This window comes from Nylanderia fulva, unplaced genomic scaffold (genome assembly GCF_048542155.1).
Source record: "Nylanderia fulva isolate GAGA-0341 unplaced genomic scaffold, ASM4854215v1 Scaffold13, whole genome shotgun sequence".
In the NCBI taxonomy this organism is placed as follows: domain Eukaryota; kingdom Metazoa; phylum Arthropoda; class Insecta; order Hymenoptera; family Formicidae; genus Nylanderia; species Nylanderia fulva.
In genome coordinates, this window is record NW_028189518.1 from 2025388 (window position 1) to 2047363 (window position 21976).

At 39.0% G+C, this 21976-nt stretch overlaps 1 protein-coding gene across 1 annotated transcript; it reads right to left on the bottom strand.

The window, feature by feature from the left end:
- Nucleotides 1-15948: 15948 nt before the first annotated feature.
- On the bottom strand, nt 15949-17199 carry LOC114932618 (calaxin). Its single transcript, XM_029304905.2, has 5 exons — nt 17073-17199; nt 16808-16968; nt 16649-16729; nt 16358-16468; nt 15949-16213 (listed from the first exon to the last, which is right to left on the bottom strand). Exons 1-5 carry the CDS (start codon nt 17197-17199, stop codon nt 16025-16027), a joined length of 669 nt encoding a protein of 222 aa, XP_029160738.2. The 3' UTR covers nt 15949-16024.
- Nucleotides 17200-21976: the final 4777 nt, after the last annotated feature.

Here is a 21976-nt window from a genome sequence, read left to right on the forward strand (position 1 = left end):
GTAATTATTTTTTTCTGATCCTAAAATAAAAATAAATATGCAATATAAATTAATGAATAGTAATTGAAATTGTGTTCGCCATGAGTTTTTGAAATGCAGTGCGAAGTGCAAATCGCAGCATGATGCATTCGCACACAATAACGAAAAACACGAAGCAGCTGTGAAATCTAAAATTATGCAAATTGCAGCTTGTAACCGAGAATTTGGATGGTTCTGTGTGCTCCAGATTAATATTAATTTAATTCCTCACTCGCGGCTATAAGAGCAACCGCGTTCATCATGCGGTGTTTCGGAGGATTTCTCTCTTTTTTACGCGAAGACTAATGATTAAGAGGGAATGATTTGGGTGAGTCGTGAATCTCGAGCACGTTTTACACTCGTTCTAATAAGACTCGTTTTGCGTGCGTTTGCATGAATCTTCGAAATATTTCCTCGGATTTTATTAATCCATTTCAAATTACAACAATTTTTTTATAAATATAATATAATATATCTTGCACGTAAATAAAACCTAAGCACTGCAATCAAGATTACATTAGTTTTCTTTTGATTCGTTAAAACAACCGCAGAGAAAAATCACATAATTACCAACATGAAAAAATAATCAGTATTAATTAGCTTTATGTGCTTCAATTGATTAATTAAACTGCTGCCTATTAAAGGCTGCAAGGAAGAGATATTTGCATATCAGAAGCTCCATGATTAATAAGGTAATTAGTAATTATCCGTCGCTTTTGTTAGAATTTGAATGTATATGAATTAAACATTGAGTTTTTTAATTGTATAACACATTTAAAAAGGCGATGCTAAAATGCAATGCAGGCTCTTCAAAAGATCAAAGATCAAAATTTCTTGTTCATCAACCGAGAGAAGCGACATTGATGGTCGCTTTTATTCATTGACAGCTTCGCGAGTCATTGCAAATATTGGGCACGCGAAAGAAAGCCTACGAGGAACTTTGCTTATGAAATATCGATAAAGCAATATCTTGAGAGAAAGTAACGAATTACATCTCGCACGAAGAGGTTAAATGAACTTGTCACGATTTCCATATACATTCGTAATCGCCAGCTGCACCGTGTTGTCTGACTACGAGAAGCGATCGTATATATAGATATTGCATCCGCGCGATGCATCGAATCGAATTCACGCGCAATCTCGAACGGCAGCCAATTTTATGTCGGTTGGGAAAATTTCTCCATGCGGCAAATTATTGACTACAATTTAATACTATCGAAGAATGATTCAGACGCGTGAATGGTAAATTTGACATAATACTAGATGCATCGATGGAATTCCTTCGCATTCTCACGAAGATTCGTCGCTCTGATTGTAAGCTCGGAATATGTGAGCACAAATCTCAGAAACTTTTTCAAATTTATAATATGCAAGATAATTCAAGAGTATATAAAAAATTGCAGCACTGACGTATGCAAAACCTAAATTCTAATATCGATTTACGAACTTCAAATATATAAATGCATATCCGTCTGTATTTTCGTGTCGACACTTTTTATTACAATTAGTCACGACTTTAGAACATTCTTATGCATAAATAATGCGCAAAACACGAAGATTCTCGCGCCTCTTGAAATTCTCTCTTGATTCACTTGAAATATATATTTACGTGTAATTTTATGTTACATAACTTACACATTATAACATATAACGCTGATAATATTTCCAAAGTGTTACGCGCGAAAACTGGAATCCCGCAGATAGAGGGGCGCGAACCGCGGAATGTGAACGTGTATACAGGCGAATGTGAGCGCGGAATCTCATTAGCGGGGCCCTTAAGTATGCGGCGAGCGAAGTGCATAAAAGCGAAATGTATACACCGACGTGCAGGATACGCGCGGCGTGACAGTGCACGTTCGCGGCGTGACCTCTTGTTGCACGCACCTGCCTGACCCCGGCCTGGACCACGTGCACTCACTCGACACGGAGTCGGTGCGAGCGTGTGCAATACGCGCGGCCCACGCGCCTCTACGCAACGCTTATGCAATTCTCGGAACCATCCTCGTACGAGTATGTAAAGGACGTCATTCTGTGGCTTCGAGTAAAGCGGTCGTAAATGAAATACGTCAAGTCACCTTTCGAGTTACCCGCGGCTCGGGAATGTCGCTTGTTTCACTCATAGATTCGCACGAGAGTCAATTAAAATAATAAATACGTTCCAAAAGACCTTTGTAGCTCTATAGAATCTCAATTTTTTAAATAAGAGAATATTACAAAATTTAAATAAAGATTTAAAAAATGAATGATTTCTATATAAACGCTTACATGAATGTTAAAAGTAAAATAAATAAAACTAGATTGTTTTTACTATTACTTGTTTGTCTTATGCAATTATCAAACGTATTGTTGTTATAATAAACCATACAAGATAAATGTCTGGTAATTAGTATAAAATTTGTTCAAAAGAATATACATTTACTTGCACAAAGACCACGCAGTGATGATTCTCTTTCGAAATAAATTGCCTCTATGCACATACACAACACACGCAATGAAACGAGCTGTTCATTCATCAACTGGACGGTTATGCTACTCGAGTTACGTCGCCATCTTAATATTTCCGCATTTTTTCTGTAAGCCGATATCGCAAGCCTGCGACGCGTTTCTCTTTTTGCAGTTGTAAAACTGATTTGAATACATAAGGCTGTGTGCAATCATCTTGTAACAAATGAGTTTCAAGACTTCGCATTTAAGATTGTACAGTATTTAGAACATGTTGTTCTAATTTACAAAAAAATCATAATTTTTTACATAAAAATAATATTTTTGCAATATCAGACAAAATTAATTTTTATTTAAAATAACGAGCGTAAGATTAATCTTTGATGAAAATTCCGAGATGTTGCTAGTGCGATAAAACACAACGTTTTATGGTAATTAAAATTTTATGAAACATGTTTGTCTCGCGCAGTGTAAATCTCGATCCTTCCTCATGCATCTCTAGCCATCATCTCTCAGTACGACGAGTAATTATTAAATTTTTCTTTATAATTGAAGGGAGGAGCACATCCATGGATTAGGAAACCTTAATTAAAATTTTATGGTGAATAATTCTCACTTGCAGCTATACGTGACATGCTTGCAAACACGTGACTGCAAAAACTCTCGCATCGAGATATCAACGATATGCGTAATATTATTTATTACGTAATTTTTCATGCAACGAAAAAAATAGATGAGACGTGTAACATTGTTTTACGTAATTTATGTCATGCGAAAGTAATCTGTTGATGGGAGTTATTTATTGAAACTGATATAATGCAATCTGTCATCTGCTTGTCACTTGCATATACCATATATTAAATAACAACTTCTTATAACTTTCTTCTTTTACTTTAATTCCTTGTTCAATACAAAACTTTTAGTTAAAAGAATTTGTTGTTAGTGACAGTTAGTAATACCGTTGTTAGTAATACCGATGCAATAAGCATGAAAATACAAATTGCGACTTATTAAAAATATGTAAATTTAATTTTAAACAAATAACATTGATTAAAAACTTAAATTCAATCAATCTTATCTCAATGCATTCATGCGTAATTATAGAACAAACATCTGATGACAGTTATGAAAAATATATCTCAACATTGGAATTCCTATATAACTTTGAAATTTTTATTTTGTCGCTACAAGAATATAACTTATAAAAAAATCTTCAACCATAAGAAACTCTTGAGAGATTCCATAGAATCCTATAATATGCAACCCGACTAACGTGTGAGCATTTCATAACGCTGATCTCTTTTCATAGCATGTTTCATATAACACATTTCTTCATAACATAATTATTAAAGATGTATTGTTCATAAAAACATTTTTATAAAAATTTATTTTTATATCAAAATTTTTATTTTCAAAAAACAATATATGCGAAATAGTTTATTTCCAATATATGTATATTCAATATAGTTTAAGAATTATTGACAATAATATTAATAAATTTTTATAAGACGTGCATTTCACTGAACTCTACCGTATTTATATAATATTTCAAAAAAACTTAAATATCTTGATTATCTTATTAAATTTTTTATATATTTTTTTATCGATATTACGATATTGAGTGCATATCAATGCACCATAGTGCTTTTGCTTTCCGAACGTTTCACCTGGTGCGCCGACCTATTGACCCCCCACGTCAAGCACGTCGGGCGGGCTCGCGAACGAAGGATCACAAAAATAAAAGGAAGTATAATTTATAATGGTGTAATGGGAGCACGAGATGATACCACATATTATTGTTGCCAGCAGACATTATTGCAGAGAGCTGACCTCAACATTGCCCTCAGTAAAAACTACGAAGAGAGGTCAATACAACATCACATATTAGAAAAAAATACAAAGAGTCTTATATTACTTGAATAAAAATATTAAACAAAGACATATATATATATAATATATATATATATATATATATATATATATATATATATATATATATTAATATGTCTATATAAAATATAAAAAATATCTTTTCAGCTTAATATTTATTTGAAGAAACTTGATTATTAAAAGGCTTTTATATATTTTATATTAATTATAATTTGTGAATAAACAGCATGAAAAAGATGAAAAATTTCACTCTAATTGTTAAATACATATCTGACAAGGACAGTCAGGAATCATATTGAATTATAATTGACCTTTTGCCTCGCGAACAATTAATTTCCGAGTCACCCGATTGAATGTATTTTGTAACACTTCGTAATGATGTTATTCGATAATAACCAAAAATTGTCCAGTTGATCAAACATATATTGATACGATCGATTATGGTCGCCAATTGTAAAATAGAGGGAACGACATTCCCTTTACATAGCGTAATGTAGCGTTCATTATGACAGACAAAACAATTTACCATTATTACGGTAATTATATGATGTGTGCAATTAAGCACCCCCTTTACAATCATCATTATCATCACCATTATTATCATCAACAGCATTATTTGTGTTAGTGCACACTCTATAGAGAGAAATTATATTTTAAGAGCACGTAAATTGTAATTTGCAGAATAACTCATAAAATAATTTGTCTGTGCTTGTAATAATTAAAATGTGTTTAGATTTATTGCCTTTAATATATAAATGAAGGGTTATTTCTAGGGCTAATATCCTAAAGATTAATACAGATTGAAGTCCTGCTTGCGAAAAAACATTTCATCGAGAATTAGTTTCAAGATATAATTAATATTACCATATGCCTCTAATTTTTTCAAAAATTTTTGAGCTACATTATAATCATTTTATATTCAGCAACAAGCCACTTTTGGAATTCAAAAGTATTTCTACCATTTTCACAAAGATATTTCTGTTCCAAATATTTCTGATGCAAATATTATTTTGTTTTGATACTCTTGTATGCATCTGGTCGTTTAACGGGGCTCCCATGAATTTGTTTCCGACAAGCTAATTAGGAGTTCTGTAGAGATATACTACTGGAGGCTAATTAGAGGGAGGCTGCCAGAATGTATACCTATCAACGTGAAATATGCCCATTCTGAACGCGAGCTCGATTCTACGAGAACTTGATGCACCGACATTATACAATGCTACCCGATTCACGGAAGTCGCGATCCAATTCAGTTTTAATGATCAGGTTTGTGAAAGACAAGTAGGATTTGACTCGCGTTATTATTGCTCGCTTAATTGATACAGCGTATTTGAGTATCAATTACGCATTCGAGAATGCATTTTTATTCATGAAAAATGTGTGAGATTGTCATGCGGCTGACAATTTTCAGATATTTAGTCTTGTATTTTATTATATGTAGAAATTAATTATTTTTTTTTATTTCGACAAAAATTTCTTAATTCGTATATCGAGATTTTTTAAATATCATTACTGGTCATTGAAGGCAGCTGCGTCTCTCCAGAAGCGAGCAACGATGCATGAATAAACGTCGAAAGGTTCGCGGGGACCCATAAGTTTGCAATTTTCATTTTTCTTCGAATCACAATCTGTGTCCGAAGTTTTCTTTCGAGATCAGTGTCTCGCAAGGACCTGCGTTTCCTTTCCGCTATATTAAGCAATGTTCCGCCTCGGGACAGCCACTTCAATCGCCATTCAACTATTCCATAAATAACCATTATTGTGCTATTTACTATGACGACCAAATTTTTGGAAGAGTATACTCGTATCTAAACGATCATATTTTCGGCATGGTTTTGATCGTTCGAAAAATAAGTCCTGTTTACTTGTCACATGTCATACCTATTTTATATCAAAGCTTCAGTCTATCTAAGAGTGACATAACGAATCGTCCTTTTGAAGAATCAAAATGCAGAAAGACCCAGCTAAAGAATGATAGAATGTAGAGGAAAAAAATATTATTTTGACGATTTATAGACTTAATTTTTATTAAATGCAGAATAAAGTGTGGTAAATTTATATACTTCTGGGATTCTATCTATAATATCTGTATTTGATAGATATTTAATTTTATCGTATTATTACCGGACAAATTAAATAGGCAAATATTATTGAATATTATTGAAACCGTGCAATATATAATGAGGAAGTAACCTTTACGCGCGATGTGTTTCCATAGATATAAATAAACTAATTAATTACAAAATAAATTAATTACAAAAACAAAACCTATCTGAGTAAGAAAAACTCAAAATTACTAAATTGCACACGGCTATTATTCGCAGTCTGTCTCAGTCGCGACATAAATGTTACAGGTTTTAAACCGGTTTTTGCCACAACTAATTAATCAATCGTTTAATCAATTATTTTACTTATTAGTATTAATCACTTATTTGTATTAATCAACATAACAGTCTCTACAGTCGGTTATATGATTAATTGTTCGCTAAACTGATCTTATCCTAGTTCGATCGAACAATGTTAGAACGAAATGAACCGGAGCGAGCCAAAACGAAGGACATCAGGTATTTGCTCGAAAGGCATTCGTATATATGCCGATTCGGATCTGCCGTGGAATGCCGTATCAATCCTCGGTCCCGATTATTTTCGAGAGCTTGCGAGAAAATTACACATTCCTCCCACTCTCCGTCCGCGGAGGGCACGCACGCCAAAGATCTCCTCTCTCTCTCTCGCTCTTTCTCTTTCTCTCTCGTTGGCAAACCGTACGGTAGGGTACGTGATTACCAGCAGCCTCCATGGCAGCAGACATTGCCCAAGGGTCGGAGGTCGTCCCGCCTCGGCTTACCGAGCAGGCTGCAAGTAATTGCAGCCGACTGCAATCCCGGGAAACCGCATCCTGCTCTCCCGGCTCTCTCGCAGACGAAAAATTCGACGCTTCGCGTGAATGGGCGCGATGTAAGGTAGATACATGCACGATCCCCATCGTGTGTTTCGCGGCGGGATGAGAAAGTCGGAACAGGGGGATCCCCCGACAGCCGTCGGAACAGGTCTAAAAGCGGATTATCGTGTGTTCCACGTTTATGCGGATTATATAAGACGCTCGCCTTCGATTTGCGAATACACGCTAAGAAGGGAGATCATTACGCGAGTTACGCTCTATAAGTATTTTAATTATTTTATCGCAAGCAGCAAAAGGGAAATTTTATTATTTCGTGAAGAGAAAAAAATCAAGTCTCAACTCTTTCTTAAATTATTTTTAAAACGTGCACGTACGTGATATTTCGATGAATGTAATACGCTATATTACGGTAACTATTGTGTATACATATAATAGCTACTTTTTATGCATTACCAACTACTATACGTATATGTTACTTATCTTGTTACACTTAATGAAATGATCATTATTATTATTGATATTATTATTATACATACATAATGAATATTATATGCATTGAGAAGAGATCGACTTCTTTTAATCATATCATTAAACAAAGCGGACAATCCCGGGCCTTTGATGCTTATCTTCTGAAAATTGATTGGATAATGAAAAATAATATATGCAAAACGTCGTTCTCCGCAGAAGCGCGTGTATTCTTTAGCAAACTATCCGGAGATAAAGCGCCGGTCAATATACCAGGCCAGACAGAACAGATATCCCGCCGTTAAGTAGGAGGCTATCAGCGATTCATCGTTGTTGGAGAAATTGAAACGCGCGTAATTTCCAGTAACTACCGGCGGCGCGAACTCGTCACAGTGATGCCCGCTAAATAACGAGCCCTCAATAAGTCCGCTCGATTGATCGGCCGCTGTAATCAAGTAATTCGCACGATATGCGAGGGATCGCTCGGAGGCGAGCCGCGCTTGTTGCTGGCGAATATGCGAGAGTTCCCCTTCCTTCATCTCGATGCGGCTTAATCGATCCCCTAATGATATCTCCCCTTCCGCCAGTCCCGATATCCGGCAACTCGTGTATACTCTTGGCGTAAGTAATAATAATTATCGATCATTTCCGTGCCGACGGCTCGATGTGCCTCCGAGGAGGTCAGAAGTTAATACAAAACCAACGAGATTCGAGCAATAAACGAATACGCTGCCGTACATCGCTTCATTCATGACGATTTTCGATGAAACGATGCTTTATCTCGTTCCATTATATCTCTATCTGTAAATTGTACATATATATCTTTAAATTTATTTCAATGAATTTTGATGACGATGCACGTGCGAATGTAAAGGTCAAAGAACATTTGTAAATGTCATCGCATATCGGATGACTCATCACAGAAAATGTTTCCAAAATATATTGGATGTCAATGTACTTATAGTGAAAGCTATTTTCGTTTTCAAAATTCGTTTCAAGGGATTTTAAATTTCGTGCATCACTTCTCCGATATATGTCGGGAAAGCCGATGATGACAATAGAAATATCTGCAAACGATGTCGCGTATTGTGACATTTGGAGGCTGGTCGAACTTGAAGAATAAACGGAATCTAAATCTGAAGACGCGTGACGACACTCGCATAATGCTTTACTAACGACTAGACATCTGTCGCATTAGTCGGCGAAAATAACAATATTCCGATGCCTTCTCGATGGCATCAGGATTGAAGAAAACGATGTATATCGTATAATGACGTGCAAATTAAAACTTCATCAAAGAATTCATACACGAATTCATTTAAAAAAAATACAGCATTCTAACGATACGAACCGGCTATGATTTAGTATTTATAACATGTTTGCACAATAATATCCTTGAACGATATCTGTCAAGAATATCATTGCGCTTAAATACTATAATTAAATTTTAATTAATCCAATGCATTTCGTATGGACCCGCGCTTTCATCAACTTGAAGTGAAATTTGTTTTTTCAATGAACACCATCCATCACGCAACTTATCAGAATTTAAATAAGTCGCAAGCGAGAAACTCGTGTAATTTGTATTCCAATTACGAATTATCGTATCGCCAGCGATCTTTAATCGCGGCACTCATCACGGACCACGTCGTATTCGGAATGATTCCCATCTCGAGCGAATAATAATTAAGCCGCGACGCTCGATTTCGCGAGCAGTAATCTCGATACAGATTCCAGAGAGCGAATGAGAAGCAGTGACTTTTTACACACAAGCGACGACACCGTGAACCATTACGAGTTATAACGAAGATTGGTCAATCGCGATTGATATGCAAATCGCCCGCATCATTAGCACGCTGAACGCGCGTCGTCAAAGAAAGAGGCATCAAGAAGGTGTGACCACGTCACAGAAGGGAGAATTCAAAGGGTGCCACGCCGACATTCAAAACGACAACGAGGAGGAAAAAAAGGAGAGACCGCGCAACCGGTGGTCATCCGTCATTAAGATGAAAAATTACGCCCTCCTACGATTGTCCCCGTCATCGTCCGCACGGATCGAAACGGTTGCATCTGCGCATTTGTGGTCAGCTGTAAGGGTCAGTGGGGCCAATTAGACTCTCTCGTGAGAAAGTGGCAGGAAAGAGGAGCGAACGAAATGGAACTCCTTTAGTACACGACAGTGTTATAAATAGCGCGTGACTGCAAATTCTGGGTACTGGAATTGAATCGAGGAACTTGGCATACTTTCACGATTTCAATTTACGGGCCGATCGTGAAGAATGCGCAGAATGAATATTTTATTCCTTTTAGTTTCATACGGATAAATAAGTTTCATCTTACCTGAAGTGTATATCGAGCTAAGAAGGAAATAGGTAGTTGTAAACGAATCTCGTTTAATCTTTGATGCCGTCAATTCTCTTCGCAACTTGACGCGTAAAGCTATATTTTTCCCGCTAAAGCGCCACTTTGGAAATACCTAATTACAAAGTGTCATCCTTATACGATGTGACTGGTTCCGACGTGGGGTTACGAAGAACGAAGATCCGAGACATCGAGCAATTTACGTAACTTTGTTCGTTTTCATCAGACGTCGAGTACGATAGAAATGGCAGGGCGTAATCCACGACATCTCCGTTGCGAGAGAACCAGCTATTATCGAAGTAAACCCGTTCTAGATCCCAGAGAGTTCTCCGGAACGTAATTATCGCGCACGGTACGCCACGGCTTCATCCCGGATCCGGGAGATAGCAGACGCGCAACGGGAATAATGAACGCACTTCTGGTATTTAGCGTGAGGGATGGCGCACGTCAGCTTGATAAATAAACTCGGTTTCCTCCCGTATTTTATCGCGCGCGCGCGCGCGAGCTTTCGATGAAGGCGGAGCGCGTTCGCGGAAGCGAAAACACAGGTGGCCGCGATTAAGCGCATTACTCGTGCCCTGCCGCCATCTGAGTAAGAGCTCCCACGGGAATAATTAGAGACATTCGTTTCCTTAGTCAGAAAGAAAGAGAGAGAGAGAGAGAGAGAGAGAGAGAGAGAGAGAGAGAGAGAGAGAGAACACCGGTATAATTCGGCGACCCGATATTTTTATACCCGAGCGGAGAAACTCGGGACCAACCGCATTGACCTCTGCACCGCAGGATATTTACGATCGGCACGAGACTTGTTCGGAAAGAGTCTCGAAGAAACTCTCCGGGGAGGTTGCTCCGAAGATTGGATCGTTACTAAAATAAGCAAAGTAGAAAAATAAGAAGAAGGTAACTGGAACGACGGCATGACGTAAGAGGATTCCTCTCGACGACGAAGAAACCGTCGTAAAGTCAAAATGTTTCCTATACTATCGACCGCTTGATTATGCTAATCCTGCGTGTTTTTAAGCTCTGTGGCCAAACGGTCGACCTACTTCGTGGCGAACCGCCCCGCTTTCCCTGTGAGTAACCTGACAGGATAATGGAGCATCCTGCGAGCGTCAGATTACGTCGAGAGAAATGACGGAAAACAAGCCGATACGAGTCGTGGCAGTGGCAGTCGTCCTTCCTCATCCCAGCATGCAGCTGTAAAATAAATTACCATGACGCGACGACGTATCCTTGGCTACTTCATAACGTCTGATGTTATTGCTTCCTTCGTGTCAAGGTATCGCGTTTACTTGTGAAATTTCTCTAGCCCGGCTCTAGCAGCGAACCATCGTGTTAGAACCACTATGAAATTCATTGCGGACGAAGATCGTAGAAGGAAGTTGAAAAAAAGAAAAAAAAGAAAAATCCTGCCCGAAGAAATCAGATCAAAGAAACGATTATTCAAGAGAAAGCCGAACAATGGGCAAAAGCCATTGAGCCGTTCGGTTCAGTAAACGCCCATAGACTAGATCAATAAACCACTCGATATCTCTCTCGATGCCTCTATGAAGACACGAGGTTGGTCGAAGAAGCGAAAAAAAATTAAGCAGAAATGACCGGATGTGGATAATCCTCGCCGAGTCTGCAGCACGGGCGTCTGAAGACGCCCCGAGAAAAAGGAGCCCTCCTAGAACGTCACTGAAAAAAAAAATAGACGATGCACGTTTCGCAGGATTGCTAGAGAAAGAGAGGAAGAGGGAGCGACGTACACCTTTCTTGAGATCTGGCGGACGCCTAATCCTGTTTTGAAAACTCGGTCTCGCATGACCGTGACAAACTCGACACCTTAAGATAGTTTATGACGATCCCTCGATCTCTCGGAGCCTGCGAGCCGCTATTATCTTACAGCCTGTCCGGATCTTACGGCCGTTAGGTTGGAAGAGCGACCTCCCTTTCTCCCCTTCTACCTAATATTAATCTCCCCTCTCTTTACAACCATTAATTGGGTCGCTATCTGTTGGAGGTAATCGAGCTCGTCGAGCTGAACTTTGAACAAGTACATATTTTGCGCTTTTTGCCTGAATACCGCTATAAATCTCGCGAGATTTAAGAATACTGTTTATCACAGGTTTCCAGGGATTCGGAGAACGAGTTTCTAATAGGTTGTTATATCTTTATGTATTTAAACGCAGAAATAAATATTCAGAATATTCATTCTCTTTGAGGATTTTTAGTGAATGTAAATAATTTAGAATGCAAAAAATATGTAAAGTTAAATATAAATTTATAGCGTTTAACTGCATATAAATGTAAAAAAAATGAATGATAACCACTGCTCTCCTGGGAAGACGTCGTATTTGTATATAAATTTCGGCCACGCGGCTATATCCCTCGATTTGCAAGGCGTCGTGGAGAAAATTGAATCCGGCTTGAAAGGAGAAACAAACGGCTGGAAGAGCCGGGCCGGTTGATTTAATATCGCCGTCCGTCAAGACGCGTATGCTTCACGCTCGGTTCACGTAAGACGGACGTCTGCTTTCTTTCCCTCCCCGAAATCTGTCTAGTCGCGTGGCACACAACGCGGGCGTTACCCATCGTTCCCTTCAAAAAAAAAAATAAAATAAAATAAAAAAACAAAAAGGTCCTATCACTGCGCTCGCTGACGTTCCTTCGTTCAGTTTGCTAAGCCGGTAAACTAACTCTCGACGGGTTAAAAAAAATTTCGCCAGCTTGATCGGTTGAACAAGAATTGGATTAATTATGGCATGACCATAATTAATGAACCAAAATTATTTTTATAGTATAGAATTATTTTTTTTAAATAGAGTATAGCATATATTTTTAGGATACAATATTGCGAGAAGAAATTCTTCGATCCGCAAATTTAAAAACGACATATATATATATATATAGGATGTGTGAGTCAAAGCGAGGAGACAGATGAATCATCGAATTCGTTAGGGAAATCTTCCTGAATTTCTCCGTCCGGTTTTGGAACGGATGGCGCAGTTTCGACACGAAAACGACGCGATATCGCGCTTGCACGGATGATCTCATGTCGCGGTTGGTTCCAACCGGATGACACGTGGTATATGCTCGTGCATCCGCGCGCTTCATTGAACATTCTACGCACGAAACATTGCTCAAGCAAACGGCCTCGGTCTCTAGACCGTATAACGCCGACGCCGTCGATATTTATGGATGCAATTCGGAAAGCGCACACAATCGGCCACGAGCTCGCGGAACCCCCGTCGTATTCCTCTCGCATTCATCTTTCACGAACACCACGCACCCCGTATATCCGGAGTTATCGACACGTGCTTTAATTAAATTTATCGATTTCGCGAAATCGTGCGCCTCTACGTATACAGGCGTGGGATACACAACTCGCTGTAAATCTCGATGCTTTTTGCGGTCGTTGTGCCTCCGCGATATACAACGTTACTACAGGGTCTTTCTCTTTCTCTCTCTCTTATAGCGCATTGTTTGCAAATAGAACTCGAATGGGAATTAAACTTGCCGGCAGGTCTGTGTAAATTCGTATCTGCTTGCATCTGCCGCTCTTGAATAACTGCCTCTTTAAATTCCGACGGAGTTTAATATATTTCGGTTAATACGAACGATTAAATAATTCAATACGTAGGAGGAGAGATGTAACACCTTTAGAGGAGTTAAAAAAAATTAATTCGATCATATTTCTTTCTCTTCTCTCGCAAGAGAGAAAGAGAGGGAATTATCCTGCTCTTCTCCTTCTTACATTAATATTCGGCTAACAAATCCAACCGCTGGGACCTCGGTGCGGATTAGTCGGCTAGACGTCTCTTCACGGATTTATCGCTGGAAAAAGACTCGCCGGGCATTTTCATGATTCTGTCGTCGGCTTCTTTGATATGTGGGCGTGTGCCGCGCAAATCGAATCGTCTAGAATCTCATCACGTCCCCGTTGTAATCACGTTTATCCCGCAAGTCTGAGAGATCCGAGGGCTGATTATAATTTATGCTTCGTATTCAAGCACATTACATACATCGCTTCCATCGTTCACGGATTCGCTTCTGCGGCTCCTACATGCCATCGCTTGGCTAGATTACATGGTAATATACTGCCGCCGCAATTTCTGCCTCCGTCAACGCGATAGACGAAACGAGCCTCGCCTCTCTCTCTCTTACACGAGACGTGATGAGTTGAGGGAGTTTGCGAGAAAGATGATATGATTTGTTTTAAATTGCAATTTTTAATATCCAACCGCGTTATTGTTGCGTCGTTTGTTGATTAAAGTCGTTGCGATAGCTCTCTCTTTAACAAGAAAGACATTTTATTCTTAATTAAATCGCCCCGCGACAGATTGTAGAATTCGTCGGGTGAAAAACAAGTATAAAAGAATTGAATTTCCCGAGATGGCTAATTTGCAATCACCGCGACTCTGAATATATACATTTATTCCTACCCTGAATCGCGCGTTCGACTGTCAACATTTTTATTGTACTAATATACGTCGGATTATTGCGACTATAATTTCTGTAGCCAAACATGGTGACACACCGATCCGCCGAGACAAAACGCCCGCCTTTAGTGTTTCGAAACTGTGTGGAATATACACTCTGCTCCGTTCAATACGTCCTCCTTTAAAGGAATTTAAGGGACAATCGTTCCCAAAAATCAGATCAGATCGGTGCGCCAGAGCCCGGCCCCTTTTCGTCGACGTGCGCATATGTACGTGAATATTTCGTCGACACGCCACGGGCGTGTTTTCTCAGCTGGTGCCCCTAACCCTCCCTCTCTCCGTTGTTCCCCGCCACCCCCGCAAGCAGATCCTGGAAGATCCTTTCAGGACACGGTCGGCTACCCACAAAGGACCCGGCCTTTCATACGCACGTTATTATACTCTTTACACAATATCGTTTCAACTCACCCCCTCCCACATCACCAGGGAAGAAATACGCGTTGCCATACGCCTCGGTACTGTATATCCTACGCCCACGCATTGTAACCGGGACCATAGGCAACGAGAGACGTCGACCGAGAGCCGACGAAAGCCTCGAGACTTTCTCGTTTAATTTGTTGTTATAGCTGCTTGAGACGCGGATCGGTTCATTCGTCCGTTTGCAGGATCCCTCAAACATTCATTATATTTTTCTCTTTTTTTTCCGTAACACGTAAGGGACCGCGATTCGCGGGAGATGGTGGGGTTACGACGGTTCGTTTCGCCCTCGCAAGAATAAAGGTCTATATTTGTTTCGTATCCCAGGAGAGCGGTCTCTATTAATCGAGAGAGATCGCGAAGCAGGTGGACCTCATGAGATTCTTACAAGAGAAGAACGCAACCGATTTATCCTTGACAGATCTCCTTTCTCTTTTCCTTCGCACTTTTAGATTCATATCAGATTTTATCATGAAACATTTTTACGATATATAACTAATAACGCAGTCGCGATCGATACGTTATGATAAATAGCACGCGGATATATGGATCGATCATCTATACGCGATGATTATAGTAATAAGATTTATGACGATCGCGCAAGCTCGCCGATCGAGCGATCATGGGGCACGATCGATTCAATTCACCCGCTTGACGATCGTATCGCGGATGCAGGTTGATGCGATTAGGATGTAGGTATTATCGCGGTCCATTAGCGATTGTTTGCGAAGAAAACGGACGAGTCAATTGCCATCGTTCGGTGAATCATAAAGGCCGTATGTTACGTCGACGACCTCGAAAACTTATTGGAGCGTCGCTCCAAAGGAGGATCCTTTTCTGTCTGATTTCACGCGTTTTCCTGTCTATTGCATCGAGATGTACTTTTAGGTTTCTAGCTTGAATAGCTCTTGGCAATATCATCGAAATTCACGAGGTTATTGTGTACGTACCTTTATTACGTAAGATTACAGGTTTTACAAAACGAGGATCGCACGATCGACAGTTGTTGAGTACACAATTATACAAATGATGAGTTGTTTCGTAAAACGAGTCAAAATTGTCCAAGACGATCCGTGAATGTGGTCAGAAACGCTTGTCGCGCTACTCTAGATGGGAACACTGGTCCCATACATTCTAGCAGCAGTGGATTTCTTTCTTTTATGGCCCTGTGAAATTCCTCTTCGGATATTACACCGTCGCGATCGATGTCGACTTTTTTCATCAGCGAATCAATTAAATCCTATAACGTCATATAATTCGTTTACTATTATTTGATTCGTGCGTATCATATTTTTATATTAAATATGAATATTAGTGTCACTAACAATGCACATCTCTTAGCGACAACCAAAATTCTTATCAACAATATTGTTCATTAATTAACCTTGACACCTTCATCAGGATCGTCGTCTGTCTGTAGTTTAATCAGGCATCCGCGCATATATGGAAATATTTGCTCCTTTTTCAATTTGTTGGTATGCCAAAAATCGTATATCTATATTTTAATATCGTAATTATCATAATTAGAAAAATCGTTTCTAATTACAGTTTAATCCTTACGATTCTTTTTTATCACTAAATTAATTTCAATGATAAAAATATACATACATATCGAAATATAAAAATTTACATAGATTTACGTAGATTTACATAATTATAGAAAGATGAAGGTTACATTAAAAACAAAGTGAATCCTTTCGTTCAGATTGCCACGAAGAATTATAGAGAGACCTTCGATCCATTGTTCCAAGTGAATCTACATAACCGCATAATCGTAATGATTTATCATAAAATAGAAATTCTTAAATACTTACATTATATTAATTAATCATACTTGCAAGACATTTTTCTTGTCAAATACAGCGAAAATCCTATCGATGTACAAGTGTCGAATATTTTCAGTAAAATCCAAACCAGAATGTAAGACATCTCTAAACACCGATCTTGTCATAGGACCCAAAGTTTGTGTTATTTTCCTATGTATAACAGCTAACGCTGCAATAAAATTAATTAGTAATGAATTATAAAAAATATATAATCATTATATCAAATTAATGAGAAAAAATTTACGAAATAATATATTTATCTTGCTATATAACCTTCGATTTCTCTAAAGTTGAAATGAGTCTTTCGCGCTAGTTTTTTAAATAGAGCATTATTTTTTCTTCTAAAAACAATCTCCGGTAGAGGTTTGTTTAAGACATCAATAGATAATTCGGTCGGCATTCTGCTCTTGTGAATTTATTTTGCACTTGTAAATTTACTATTTAATGAATTTTGATGATCAAAATGTCAATACAGCTAAAAAATAAGACTATCAATTTTTAACATCATTAAATATTGGAGATACTTATATATGCCATTACTTTATTATTAACATTTTGATTTATTTGTATTTACTTTGTGCGATTATTTAAAACTTTATTTTTTCTTAATAAATGCGCAATAATATTTAAATAACAAGTATATTGTAATCTATCAAATCACATTAAATTTTTACTTTTTGTTCCATAAGTCCATTAACTTGTCAAATCAAAGTATCGTGTATATGTATATCAATAAGGCGATGGATTCGATTTCCTTGATTTATTTTACTTTCAATCGTTCTATATAATATAAATATCTTTCGATGAAGGTTATCTCTCCCCATAATATCAGTTTGCGAATAACTTAAGAGTTTTCCAATGCAGATAAATGAAGATTATTGTAATTTCTAATTAAGAATATTTAAAATGCAGATTATATATATTTAAATAAATATTATTTAAAAATCTGCAACATCTTGTGCAATATAAAAATGCATTAATGCAATTTTTTTCAATCATATGTAGAGATTTTAATTTTTTAATTTGGTTGACTTTAAAGATCATTGATTAGACAGCTCAGTCCTTCTAAAACTCATAACTCGCACATCAACATCTCAGTTTCATCACATTCGAGATGTATAACTCACAAAGAGACATATATTGTAAAATGTACACAGGCTTCTTATATGGAAAGTTGCCACAAAAATATCCAACAATAATAAAGGTAGTAAAAATGTACAGCTGGTTCTCACGTATAGCCGTGAGAATAAGAGAAAAAGAGCTGTAATACCGCCTATCCGAGAAACGTGAGCGAGATGACGAACGAATTTCGGCGTGATAACCGATGAGTCGTGAACGCTTAACACGAGTTCGTTTCACGGGAGCCGTTCGACCGGCATAAAAGACGGCAATAAAGCCCCGCCTAAGTATATCTAATGACATCATTTGGTTGGCAAACGTAATAAACTGGCACAAAGCTACAGGGATTTCGTCGAGAATGTAAAAACGCGGGAACGGCTTAAGACGACGGAGAGAGGATAAGTCCGTATGAGCTCGCGCATGTTTTGCGGGGCCGCGTGCGAGGACACGGGAAGGTTGATGACGAGGGAGGTAGGTAGATGTCTGGAATTTCGTGCGAGACCAGAGTCCCTCGCGAACAAAAAGGAAGGGAATACCCACCTCCAATCCTTTCTGCTGCCATACGTGAACGCTCGCGTCGTTTTAAGAGAAATACGAGAGACTCGGAGACCCTGATGGCGCGCTTCAGGGCGCATTGTTTGATCGGCCGAGAAAGCAAATCCCCCATTGGCAAACGAAATACGGCTGATCCCCTCGAGATCATCAAGTCTTACTTCGTAAATAATGTCTAAAGATCTTTATGTGAGGTCGCGTAATACTGTGGATTTTTTTGAATTTTTCCAAGTAAGAAAGTTTTGCGAAAGGAGCGTTGCTCTGTTTCTCTCGTTCTATCAATAAAATTCTATAAATAATACGTTTTATTATTTCTTACAAGCGGCTTAAAGACGATCGGTCGGACAGCGACGAGAAAATGTACAAGTTTCTTTGTTTTTTTTTTTTTTTTTTTAAAAGAGCAGCCATAATAATTTCGAGAATCTCTTCGAGAGAGAACCCACGTCACTGCGTTAAATCTAATCAAGTCTGACGCATTCAGCACGCGGTCCATTCCCGAGTCAAGAATCCCATCGTACACCGTCGAATCCGTTCTGCCTTGGCCACGAAAAAATTGTCTCGATACACTTTCACGTATTCATCTTGAGCAATAACGAACCTGAGATATATCACCATGAACAAACGTCGCGCATCCGCAGGAGAGAACGCCCTTTTTTACCCCCGGTCCCTATAATCACGAGCTCATTAGTCCCCGCCGGCAGATAATTTACGAGCTGGACGTTGCTCGCGCGGCCGATCGCCGAGGGACCACATTGTTTCGCTTAAGTAGGCAACGAGCCCGCGAGAACGGCGAGGGATCGCTTTCGCGAAAGGTACTGTAATATCCTGGTCGAGAAAGAAAGATCGAGAGAGAGAGAGAGAGAGCGCGCGAGAAGCACCTTGTGTTTCTATAGCTCGAGCTTGGAACGACTGTAATCTTGGGCTATCTAACGTTGTAAATGTAGCGAGGTGATGATTTGCGACCTCCCTGCAGCTTCGTGGGGAGGATTGGCGTGTATAGGGGTACACTCGGACCTTTAGATTCAATTTCGCGGGGCGTCAGCCGCTGACGCGACGTCCGCCCACCTTCCGTGAGACGTTGATGTACGACACGGCAGACCGCAGTAGACTCCGGGACCCCTCTAGAAATTTTCAGACGCCGAATCGGCCACGGTGTAAAATAGCGACGCGATAGAATATACGGTTTCAACAGAGACAGAGTCGAGAAATTGCAAGAATATTTATTTCTTGAGGAATAAATTAAATCAAAGAATTATTTTTACATTTTTTCTCCCACTTAATTCTTGTTTTTTTTTTCTACCTATATCCAATGAAGATTTAGATTATTGCCGTGATTGAAAAAAATGATATGCGTCTAGCTAAAGTTATGGATTATGATGGCTAACATGTCCGTGAGAATCGAGAATACATTCGTTTGACATCCACCGTGCTTGAAGATATACCCGCACGAGTATCACTCTCTGTCGACGCACGCGATGTGGATACATCGATTTCGCTTGGTATGCCGGGTATCCCGAGTAGAGATGCAGCACAATCCTCTCTCAATCATCGAGAAGATCGAGAAAGGCTACTCAGACTAGTCGAGCGTTACGCAAGCAGTCGAACACGGGAAGTGGCATGTCTATCACTCAACGTACATACATACTCGCGTCGACAAGCGCTCATGTACGTGTGCTTCATGTGCAGATAGAGCATGATATTAAAGTCGTTTTAGACTGATGCATGACTTTGCGTAGGAAATATTTCTCCTTGCACGTGATTATTTTTCAATTTAAAAGACATTCGAGGTAACACTCGATGTGAAGAAGCTTGATGGAATAATTTAGGTATTCAAATTAAATCGTTTACCTAATGCGCTATTGCGATATCGATGTCGTTTGACGGCGAATCCAGCCAGACCGATGTATCACGAATTTACACGCTGAACTTTCGTGCTTCGCACGAGTAGCGAGGATATTCATAGCTCGGCGCGAACGAGCTCTCCTTCTACGTCATTTACAAACGGCAAGCGGTCCATCATAAATTTAGCGCGCTATCGCCTGCTGCGATCGTATTTATCTAACAAATAATTATTCCTGATTATCTCGCGGGTGATGCATGCCTCGGCAAACAGAGATCAAAGATACGGCCTCCGACATCCCGTGGGCCTTTGTTTAACGCTTAAGCAGCCGAAAGGTATTGGTCAACAATTTCGTTTTATTTACGACGTAGAGTGGTGATGGTGATGCTGGTGGCTGAGCTGGCCCGAACTTTAGAGTTCGAGAGCGAGAGGAGAGCGTGGGTGCGAGGGTTGAGCGCCTATTACCACAATTGCCTTGGGGGTAGCCTATCCCGATGTCTGCTGCAATCAAATTTTAGAGTTATTGCCATGTGACTCCACGTGGGCTAGCTCGGAGCAGCATAAACCGTGGAATAGACCTCGAGGAACAAATTTCTTTCTCGTAATATTTTGTGTCACGGATTATGCACGTATCGCGACAGCACAAGTTTGCGAAGCTTTATTAAAAATATTGCATAAAATTCAATGCAACAATTATATCATCAGTTGTTTAAATAATAGTTTCAATATCTTGCGATTCAATCTGTGTTTGATATTATTGAGATTATAAGAATTTATCTTTAAAAAATTTATTCCTTCTTAAAATGCTAATTATACAGCATTTATGATATATAAATCCATTTATCTCACGCAAGTCTTTTATGCTTCACCGTCGTTTAAATTGTCATTTATATCTAGCACGTTTGGGACTATAATTATGGGCAGACCCGGCCGCGACGAGATATGAGGATGTCCTATAATATCCCCCCCGACAAGCTACATACTAGATTCCAGAAGAAAACGGACTATCCATAAAATTTGAACAAACATAAACGATCGAGCACGGCCTTCGAGAGAAACGTATGCTGGTGGGGTTTAACGTGTCGTGGACATGGTATCGTTATGTAACAACATCGGAGTGAGTTGTACGACAAATGTCGAAAGAAGACTCGAACTAAGTGAACCGTGAATCGATGGGATCAACGGGCAGAGCGAACCGTGGGGATTTCCTCTCCACGGCCGTATGCCGCTATTGTTGATGGGACACCTTGGACGTCATGCCGCGGCTTTGTGCAACTGCGAGACTCACGAGCAGCGATGGACCAAACATCCGAGCTTTTCGGAAAATTGAATACGTGGGTGGCGGAGTCACTCCCTGCCTGAGACCTGAAATCCATCCTAATCAAGAGACGGAACATGACATGGTCAGATTTGTATAAGACGATGATTAAGCAAATATATGTTTGTATTCCGCACGTCACTTAGTCCTGATAAACCCATTTCTGCAAAGTAATGATAAAAGATAAAAAAGTTTTACGATAAACAATAAGTATAAATAATTATTTAAAATTTTAATAAGATATATTACATTTTTTGGTTAAACATTTCAACATTTTATGTAATAAAATAAATATATCGGCAGATTTTCTAAATGAAAATAAACTCAACTATATATATGTTTGATAAA

Bases quoted from the DNA above. Each gene is read 5' to 3' on its own strand.
- LOC114932618 (XM_029304905.2), bottom strand. From the start codon at position 17,199: ATGCCGACCGAATTATCTATTGATGTCTTAAACAAACCTCTACCGGAG. The intron at 16,969-17,072 runs GTTATATAGCAA...ATTTTATTGCAG, and splicing joins CAACTTTAGAGAAATCGAAG to CGTTAGCTGTTATACATAGG. The intron at 16,214-16,357 runs GTTAATTAATGA...ATGACGTTATAG, and splicing joins ATCCTGATGAAGGTGTCAAG to GATTTAATTGATTCGCTGAT.